General features: G+C 48.2%; 1 protein-coding gene across 2 annotated transcripts in view; it reads left to right on the forward strand.

Annotated features, from left to right (window-relative positions):
* mapkbp1 (mitogen-activated protein kinase binding protein 1) overlaps positions 1-10,469 on the forward strand; it is a 35,034-nt gene that overhangs the window by 23,663 nt on the left and 902 nt on the right. For both annotated transcript variants that reach the window (XM_069661250.1, XM_069661251.1), the window contains 10 exons: positions 30-73; positions 898-1,050; positions 1,156-1,284; positions 1,474-1,601; positions 1,687-1,814; positions 2,169-2,369; positions 6,840-6,921; positions 7,056-7,504; positions 8,900-9,586; positions 10,363-10,448. In XM_069661250.1, the coding sequence (XP_069517351.1) occupies positions 30-73; positions 898-1,050; positions 1,156-1,284; positions 1,474-1,601; positions 1,687-1,814; positions 2,169-2,369; positions 6,840-6,921; positions 7,056-7,504; positions 8,900-9,586; positions 10,363-10,448 (2,087 nt within the window). The remainder of the gene's footprint in view (positions 1-29; positions 74-897; positions 1,051-1,155; positions 1,285-1,473; positions 1,602-1,686; positions 1,815-2,168; positions 2,370-6,839; positions 6,922-7,055; positions 7,505-8,899; positions 9,587-10,362; positions 10,449-10,469) is intronic.

The following is a 10,469-nucleotide window of genomic DNA, read 5'->3' on the forward strand; positions in this document are numbered from 1 at the left end:
GATGATGAACTGTGTCTTGTTTTCTGCAGGAACAAGGGAAGAGAAGTTCATCTGTGTGGGCGACAGCAGGACGGTCAGTTCTTCATATTTGTACACAAACACATGCATGCATCACTGACTGTATATAAAGATGGACGACGCGTCTCCATCTGCTCCCATTGTACGAAAGTGATGCCAAAATAGCCCCCGTGATAGGCGCTGCCATGTTTCGATGCTGCACAGTAGAGATCGGCGAGTGAAGCGGCCGTAGCCACTTCCGCTAACCCAAACACACACTTAACTTACTGAAAAAACTGCAAGGATCCCACATGCCGGCGTGTTTAACAGCAGAACAGCTTCTTGTGTTGGTCTGAGGTTAAAGTTCACAGGTGTGGAAACTTCAATGACTGTAGTGATTGTTTTAGTTACGTTTCCACTCCAAATAAACTTGTCAGATAAATGAACACTGTGACATAAATCAGCAGGATAAGAACTAACTATAATGACAGAAACCATGTTGGAGAAAAATGTATTTGACGTGTATTTTGATTTTATAGTTTGACTCATGTCCCATCTGTTAACATGGAGGAGGCGGGCTTTATGAGCTACACTGCAGCCAGTCAGCAGGGGGCGACAGAGAGGGTAGAGCTGACATGTTGGCCATCTTTTTATACAGTCTGTGGTATGCATACTGTATATACATATACTGTATGTAGCAAGTGTCATGTGCTACATGGACTTGCTGGCTGTTTTCTCTGAGGCATGGCAGTTTGATTTGTATAGCGCACTTAAACACAAAGGCCGGTCGGGGGGTGGGTCAGGGGTCAGGGGTCAAGGGCCAGAGGAGACATTTTCACAGAGGAATAAAAACAGATTTCGATTATAAAGAGCACTCGCTGTTTCTGTGGGACTCCTCAGGAGGTGTCGGGGGGTCGGCTGCCTCGCCGTCGGTGGTCCAGGAGGACAGGCAGCACAGACGGGGTCCTGATGGTGAAGTCTATGTTGGACCTGAGACTGCTGGACTCGTTTTGTCCGGACAAACAGGAGGAGCAGTGGGAGGAGCAGGAGGAGGTCAGAATACTACCAGAAATGACTGCACACAAACTTAGAAAACCTTAACACTTTCCTACATAAGGTGAACACAGAGTTAACTAAACCTCTGTCCCACCAACCCAGGGAAAGACCTCCCTTCTTAGCTCCTCCCCCTGCAGCACAAGGAGGAGGGGCCAAGGTGTTGGGAATGGGATTCAACGGACCAACCAGGAGCTCGGGAGCACCGTCAGTCTGCAGGTCACCTCTGCGTGGGTAAGCATACTCACTGACCTCAAAGGTCACTTTCAGGCTTGTCACCAGATTGTCAGGTCGTGTTCAGCATGCAGGTATCCTTAGCACCTAATCTGTATCGACCTGATAAATGAAGTGAACGTCAAGAGATAAGAACTGAACCTGCTGCTCTGATTGGTTGCCCTGATGATGTGTGATCTGTCTGTACAGGTGGAAAACGATGAGGTGGGGACCAATCAGAGGCCTGACTTCATCCAACTGTCCAATCAGTGTCCAGACAGCGAGGATCAGGCTCTGTATCCCGACCAATGGGAGGACAGAGTAAGCCTAGCAGGAAGGTAGGACTGTTTCTTAAATTCATCATCAGCACAGATTCTGTTTGTGTAAATCCCACCCCTTATTAACCACGCCCCCTCCTGTCAGTGAGTTTCAGGTGAAGGAGGCGTGTCCTACTGCCACAGGTGGACGACAGGATAAACCCAGTCCTGACAGCGGCTGCTCACTGGGATTCAACTCCAGACTGTCCAGTCCAGCAAGACCTGCAGGAGACGGTGAGACACAGGACGGACAGAGAGTGAGACAGACAGTCAGACAGTGAGACAGAGAGAGAGAGACAGACAGTCAGAAACAGAGAGAGACGAACTGTGAGACAGAGAGAGAGACGGACTGTCAGACAGAAAGAGAGAGACAGACAGACAGTCAGACAGTGAGACAAAGAGAGAGAGACAGATAGTCAGACACAGAGAGAGAGACGGACTGTGGGACAGTGAGACAGAGAGAGAGACGAACTGTGAGACAGACAGACAGTCAGACTGTGAGACAGAGAGAGAGAGACAGACAGTCAGACAGACAGACATACACGAGTAGTCTCACTCGATCTGTTTTCCCTGCGTCTCGCCCGTCAGATTCGGAGCCCACAGAGCGTCTTAGTGTGGATGGAAACTCCTCTGAGCTGGAGATGGAGGAGGATGATGAAGAGGAGGGGGGAGGAGGAGGAGGAGGAGGAGGAGGAGAGGTCAGGGCCTCTCAGACGGTCCCTCAGACTCCAGACCAGGAAGCTTTCCTGAAGGAACACTTTGTCACGCTGGCCAACCTCTCAGGCTCAGGTACAGTAAGAGCATTACAGGTGCAGCTCCACGATTCTGTGATGATGATGTTAAATCTGGTTTCAGACTCGTCTTTAAACACTCCTTGTGTCTTTAAGACTTTAGACTTGTTTTGAACTTGTGGAGAACTTGGGCTCTCGAATTGTCTCAGATTTGTCTTGTATGGCTGAAGACTTGTCTGATGAGACGTTAGCTTCTCTTGGACGACTTGACGAAGAGGTGTATGAACGTGTCTTTGTTTTGACTTGTCTCAAAGGACTCTACTCTTGTCTTGGACGACTCTGAAGGTACTTTAGTCAGGTCAGGTGTGATGACAAGATGGCGCCAGTGTGTGAGGCGTTCCGTCAGCTGCTCCGAATGTGTGTGTTTATACTGTCTGTTACACTTGTTGCGCATAATGTCAACTCTCTGTTGGTGTATGATCGCCAAACGTTGCTGGATCTGAGAATCTCCACTAAAGATCTGGTCAACTTAGATCATTACGGACAGCAAACGCTGCCTCCTTTCCTGGTGGACATCCCGGCATACCTCTGCCGTACGCCAGCGCCACTCCCTCGGCGAAAACGCCGCCGCTGCCGCCGGGGTAAGCATGGTGGCTGTCTGGTGAAGCTGAGAGCCGGGTTGGTGCGTCTTGACCGTGGCGGATGTGGAGCGGTGCCTCGCCTATGTGTCTTTCGATGTTGGTTGGACCCTGTTGCTGCCTACTTGGTACCGGTGGCCGGCTCGGATGATCTGTTCCAGCCCCGCGGCCCCTGCCCTCCTTGTCCCCGACATGTACAGGGGCACACACTCGATCTTGTTTTATCATATGGTTTGCCTGTTTTTAACTTGGAGGTCTGTGAAGCGTTTTTCTCCGATCATATGCCTGTACTTTTTGAAGCTGCTGTGTGCTGTAACTCAGTTAAACCTCGCGCTGCTGCTCGCAGATTCCGGGTTATTAACCCTTCCACTGCTGCTCGCTTTTCAGCCGCCTTCAGTCAAAACTGCGTCACTCCCGATCCTGTGTGCGATGATACAGAGGCTCTTAGCTCTCAGTTTCTTGACATTTGTCAAACTGCCATTGACTCTGCTGCCCCGTTAAAGAGCAGGCAGTATAAAGTTAAATCAGAGCCTTGGTTGAATGATACAACCCGCACTGCCAGACAGGAGTGTCGTAGAGCTGAGCGCAGGTGGAGAAAGGATAAACTGGAAGTGTCTTTTCAAATGTTGAGGGATTGTTGGCGTCGCTATCAATCCTCTGTGAAAGAGGCTAAAAGAAAATACTTCTCTGATATTATTGTCTTAAACTGTCACAAACCTCGTGTGTTGTTTAAAGTGATCAACTCTGCTCTGAATGCACCACAGACTGTGGGAATTGAGCCCTCCCCTTCTGTGTGTGAAAACTTTCTGCAATTCTTCACTGCTAAAGTCACCTCTACCAGAGCACTTATTTCACCTCCTGCTTGTGACCCCTCAGTGTTTGTCCCGTGTTCTGCTGTTTTTGACTCATTTGAGCCTGTGACTCTGCCTTTTGTGCAGGAGACTGTGGGGCATTTAAAGCCATCAGGCTCACCCAATGACCCGGTTCCTCCTCAACTTTTTAAAGAGGTTTTCCCCACTGTTGGGCTATATTTACACAGCATCATTAACAGCAGTCTGTCCTCAGGAGTGGTTCCTGTAAATTTTAAACATGCAGTTGTGCAGCCACTGATTAAAAAACCTGGACTGGATCCTGCTGTTATGGCTAATTTTAGGCCCATCTCTAAACTGTCCTTCTTTTCCAAAATCTTAGAGAACATTGTCTACTCTCAGCTCATGGTCTTTTTAAATGAACATAATGTTCTTGAAATTTTCCAATCTGGTTTTAAAAAAATGCACAGCACAGAATCAGCTCTTTTAAGAGTTTTTAACGACATCTTTTTAACTACTGACTCTGGTCACTGTGTTGTCCTTGTACTCTTGGACTTGACTGCTGCATTTGATACAGTGGACCATGACATCCTGATTGCTCGTTTGGAGCAGTGGGTGGGCATCAGGGGCTCGGCGCTGGAATGGTTCTCATCGGACATTCTGTGTTGGCCTTGGTGACTCTGTGTCCTCCGCTGCTCCTCTCACATGTGGGGTCCCACAGGGTTCAGTGCTGGGCCCTATTTTATTTTCCTTGTATCTTCTCCCACTTGGTTCTATTCTCAGGAAGCACGGCATTCTATTCCACTGTTATGCTGATGACAGCCAGATCTATGTCCCCCTTAAAAAGGCTGATTCATTCTCCCTTAAGCCACTGTTAAATTGTTTAGATGACGTCAAGGCCTGGATGGCTCTAAACTTTTTAAATTTGAATGAAAAAAAGACTGAAGTGATGGTCTTTGGTGGCACCTCTGTTACCCCCTCAGTCGATCTGTGTTCCTTGGCACAATACGCCAAACCTGTTGTAAATGATCTGGGGGTAAAGGTGGACGCAGATCTTAAGCTAGACAGCCAGATTAAAGCTGTGGTGCAAACAGGCTTTTTCCAGTTAAGGCAGCTGGCAAAAATAAAACCGTTTCTCCAGAGACAGCACTTTGAAACAGTAATTCACGCCTTTGTGACGACTCGGCTAGACTACTGTAATGCACTTTACATGGGGATCAGTGGATCCTCCATCGCACGTCTTCAACTGGTACAGAACGCAGCTGCGCGTCTTTTAACTGGCACAAGGAAGTTTGAGCACATTTCACCGATTTTAGCTTCACTCCACTGGCTACCCGTCCATTTCAGAATTCATTTTAAAATTCTTTTATTTGCTTTTAAATGTCTAAATGGTCTTGCCCCATTGTACCTCTCTGAGCTTCTCCACCCCCACACACCCATCCGATCTCTCAGGTCAGCTGACCAGCTGCTCCTGAGGGTTCCCAAAACTAGGCTGAAGCTCAGAGGGGACCGAGCGTTTTCGGTTGCAGCTCCAAAATTATGGAATGAATTGCCGCTGCACATGAGACAGGCCTCCTCACTGTCTAATTTTAAAACTCTTCTTAAAACGCACCTCTTCTCTCTGGCCTTTAACACCACATAGGTTGTTGATTTTATGTGCACAGATATTTTATCTGAGGGGAACAGTCTAGTGATTTATTATGTTTTTATGTTCTTTTATTTTTAGTATTCTGACTTTTTATTATGTTTTATTGTATTTATTTTACTGTGCAGCACTTTGGAAACCTTTGCGTTTATTTAAAATTGTGCTTTATAAATAAAATGGATTGGATTGGATACTTTAGACTTGTCTTGGTCTTGTAATGAAGGATCTTGGACTTGTCCTGAGGGACTCTAGACTAGTCCAGAACAAGACTCTTGAGTTGTGGGCTTTACTCAAAGGACTTTTGACTTGTTGTGGACTTATCGTCAGAGACTGCAAACATGCCTTGGACTCACATTGAACTCAGCACTTCACGTGGGCTGTGCGAAGTGTGCAGGCCCTGGTGCCTCTAAAGGGCCTCACACACGGTCCGCAGCAACACTTCAACAGTAGACTCATTCTGCGGGAAAACCGCAGACCTGGCAACCTGGCCTTTTTTACTATATACTGAATAATATTTTCGAGACCCACCGCGATTCTGAAAGGAAATTGCTGTTTGTCAGTTTAATTATGTTCGCTCGAACACGTAACCAACAAGTGATTCGTTTTTTTGCGTGGTTGTGTAGCACGTGCTCCATCTCGCTGAGAGCGCGACAGATTCCATAAACACGAGTCGGCTGCCGACAAAAGGAAAAGAATTTTAAAAAAGGACGAATTTAATGACTCGCTGCGATCGCTGAATACATTTGTCAACACTTCCAGAGATGTGGTGGCTGAGCAGGTGTGCGAAGCTAGCATGTGTGAAAATGCTAACATGGCGAGAACTAACATTAGCACCACCCACACTGGCACCGTGGCTAGTAAGCCGACCGGGCTGCAGCCACAGCAGGACGGGCACACGGACACAGAGGACGACGATGAATTCCACAGTGAGGGACGAGGACGAAAGCCAAGTGCCTGACAAATAAATATAATCAGGTGTGTGCCATTTTGAATTGGAATATCTATGTCCTTGTGACCGTGGTTTATGCGCGTGCATGTCAGTGAGCAGGGCCTTGCACCCCCCTGCGACGGCTCTGACTGGACTTGAATTGAAAGATTTGTCTTTGTTTGCAGGACACCAGACTTGTCTTGGACTTTCTGGAAGGATTCTAGAACTTATTTGTCAGTACTGTAATCCGATCTTACAGATTTAGAGCTGGCCTTTGAGGTTTTCTCTTTGAGCTGTCCAGTAGGACTTTAGTCTTTCAAGTGGAGTCAAAGACCTGTTTTGGACTCGTCTTGAAAGACAGTTGATCTTCTTCAGTTGCAAAGTAAATCCAGTGTTTTGGATCGAGTTTAAGTTGAGTGGAGATTCAGAGGGCTCAAAAAGACGTTGACGTTGATTTTCTCTGTCCCACCTGTGACCTTCAGACGTACCTTTTAAACTGTCTTGACAGGAAGTCCGAGCAGAGCATCTCACAGCTCCAGTGAGAGTCTCAGCATCTCCTCCAGGTTTCTCTCCCAGAACTCAGCTGGAAGGTAAAACCCAGCTCCTCTCTGAAAACTGATAACAAACTGTGGTTATAACAGAAACTCCTCTGGTTCTGGTTCTGGTACAAGTTTGTTGTGTTTCTGACCATAAATCTTCTTGTTTGCTTTCGTCTCCTCTTCAGTCGTTCTGTGCTTCCTTTCCCATCCCGGACCATCGGAGGGGAGATGAGAGCCCATCCTCTGGTCTCTGAGGTCCGACCTCTGATGGAGCAGAACCGGACCCAGGACAGGAGGGTGTCATGGCATCAGGACCAAACCCAACAGAGCCAGAATCAGACTGCCTCACCTCAGGACCAGGTACAATCCCAAAAAAAGACCAACCATGACCAAACAAATCCTCTCCAGGCTGAGAACCCGATCCAGCAGGGACCAGAACCTCTCCAGAGCTGGGACACGGACACCTCCTTAAACCAGCAGGCTGACCAGCCCTCCCCCCTGAAGAAGAAGATCCAGACAACAGCAGAGTCCAGGAGGAACCCCGGCCCAACAGCTCGGGCCATCGCCTCCCAGATCAACTCCTCCTCCGGGCTTCGGAAGGCTCAATCAGTCCAGAGCCTGCTGACCGACACAGGTGACTTTATACATAGTATACTTCTATAAATACATATTTACAGTCTGTATATATACACTTGTCAAATCGAATCAGATCAAATGAAATGTTATTTCTATAGCACCAGAGTCATCTGAAGACAGAGCAGGGGTCCGTTTCACAAAGCAGGTTCAACAAACTCTGAGTTTTGGGTTCCAGAACAGCTGATCAGAGTTAGTTCAATCAACTCTGAGTAGGTTCAGCCGGAGTTAAGTGCGTGCACGCTGACTGTAAAAAGGCAGCATTAATGGAGCCCGACACCACGATTCACCATGGCAACGGTACACAAAAAGAGGTCCTCCTACGTCACACCAGTGGAGCTCGAAATCCTCACGCGGACGTTCAGCGAATACGAGCATGTTTTTAGAAACATAAAGTAACACGGCTGCAGCTGCAAAAGAGAGAGAAGCGGCTCGAGTGAACGCGTCAGTTTGAACTGGTCTGTTTATTTAATACTTCATCACGACCGGAAGCTAAAATGTATATTAATTTAGGAGCAATGCAGCGGGAGAGAAAAACGAACATGGAAGCACTTCAATCATATTTTAAATATTAAACAGATTAAATATCATTCAGTGGCTGTTTTAATGTGCATCAGCTTCATCCCTAACATGATGCTGACTTCACATACATTATAATTCATGTTGATTAAACTGAATGTGTTAGTTTAAAAAAATAAATTCTAATAACTTACGGCGTCTTATCTGAGCGCTCTCGGCAGTGGTGGTGGGAAATCTACACATGATGACTTTGACACAGATTTGTCTCTTGATTTTTTTATCATAATTATAAAAGACTTTTGCAAAGCGGTCAGAGCAGCACAGAGACGCGCATGAGACGGGCTGCATGAATGAGGACGTCGAATGAGGGTTTTATATTCTGAGGGAGGAGACGGAACGAAACTCTGAGTGTCCTGAAGAAAACCTGCTCGCGACCAGGTGAGGTTCACAGACACAGTTACCATAGTAACCAACTCAGAGTTAAAGTTACCTCTCTTTCTGAAACAGCAAACTAGAGGTTTCCCTCATTTCAGGGTTAACAAACTCGAGGTTTTCACTGAACCCGCTTTCTGAAACGGACCCCAGGTCTCGACCGTACCCTTTGTTATTCAGAGAGACCAACATGAAACACCACGAGCAGCTCTGAGCAACAAAAACGTCCTGTAACAGGCAGAAAGGTCGAGCAGAACCAGACTCGTGCTGAACATCTGAAGAGGCTGGATGGGCCGAGAGAGGAGCAGGATAGAGACAGGCAGACAGAGCAACAACAACAACAACAACAACAACAACAACAACAACAACAACAACAACAACAACAACAACATATGCTCTTGTTACAACATCTCTGTCTCGTCTTTAAACTCTCTCTCTCCCTCAGGTGACTCCTCTCTCTTCCAGTCGAGCTCTCGTCCATCCAGAGAGGTCCACCCTCAACTGCTCCTCCCTCCACAGCGTCCCACCACCCTGCCTTCCTCCCCTAGACGCCCCCCATCGATAGCCCCGACCCTGCAGAGACCGGGCCCCACCTCCCCCCGGTCCCCCCTGCAGGAAACAGTCTTCATCACCTCTCCTGCAGCTCCGTCAGCTGGTTCCACCCCCAGGAAGTCCTCCTCCCCCTCCCCTGCTCCATCTGCACCGCGCTCCTACATGAGCCCCACCGCCAGCTCCATGGCGAAGATGTCCCGCTCCATCTCTATGGGAGACGGCCTCAACATCTCCGACCCCACGGAAGGTCCCACAGTGACATCATCACTAACCCCCCCCTCTCAGGTTGAAGAGGCTCCTCCTCCTCTTGTTGCTGTGGTACCCTCTACTGCAGCCACGCCCCCCCACGCTGCTGTTGTCCCTGTCGTCCTGGCCTCTTCCTCGTCTCTAGGTAACCATGGTAACCAGGTGACAGCTCCCCCCCGCGGCCTTCAGGCTCGGGTCGCCAGCAGCAGCAGGTCACTCCCTGATAAACCCTCCATCGCCTCTTTGTCTTCATCGCGACCTCCTCCGCTGTCCGTCTCCCCTCTGACTCCCCCCTGGCAGGAGGAGGAGCCAGAGACTCAGAGAGACGATGCAGGTTTGATCCTTCCTCCTCCTCTCCATCATCATTCTTTTGTGTGCCCTGGCTCCGCCCCTCCCCTTCATCCTCCTCTTCATCACTGCACTCCTTCTCTTGCTTTGTTCTGCCGGGTGAGACGTTTCATTCCTCCTGTCTTTGTGTCGTCACTTCTTCTTCTTCTTCAATCCCTCCATCAAATCTTAAACATCCAGACTACAGACTGTATAAAAAGATGGCCGACAAGTCCGCTCTACCTCTAACCCTAACCCTACCTCTCTATCGCCCCCTGCTGACTGGCTGCAGTATAGCTCATAAAGCCCGCCTCCACCATGTTAACAGATGGGACATAAGTTTTTCTCCAACATGGTTTCTGTCATTATAGTTAGTTCTTATCCTGCTGATTTATGTCCAAGTGTTCATTTCTCTGACAAGTTTTCTTTTAATTAGTTATTTGATGCTATAAAAAGGGGGTGTGGCCTCATGATTGACGGCTCTGTGGACAAATGGGGCTCCTGCAGTGTTCTGTTCTCGAGTAGCAGAGTAGAGGAGGAACGGCGAGAGTGGACGTAACTAACACTACAGTCATTGACCAACACCGCTGATCTCTACTGCGCAGACAAATGACGTCACCATCACAAGATGGCAGCGCCTATCACCAGGCTATTTTGGCATCACTTTCAGACAATGAGAGCAGATGGAGACGCGTCGTCCATCTTTATGTACAGTCTACGTCTCTGTCTGTCTGTCTGTCTGTCTGTCTCTCTCTCTAATAGTCTGTCTCTCTTTCTCTGCAGACGAGCCAATCAGTGTAGAGACCTGCAAAGTTCTGACCAATGAGCTGCAGCGTTGCTTCAGGAGAGCGACACACCTGTACAGGAAGGTGAGTCTGTGAACTAGAGGA

The sequence above is a fragment of the Semicossyphus pulcher genome, unplaced genomic scaffold (genome assembly GCF_022749685.1).
Source record: "Semicossyphus pulcher isolate SPU_LCO1_2020_fin unplaced genomic scaffold, fSemPul1.0.p SCAF_14, whole genome shotgun sequence".
Lineage (NCBI taxonomy): Eukaryota > Metazoa > Chordata > Actinopteri > Labriformes > Labridae > Semicossyphus > Semicossyphus pulcher.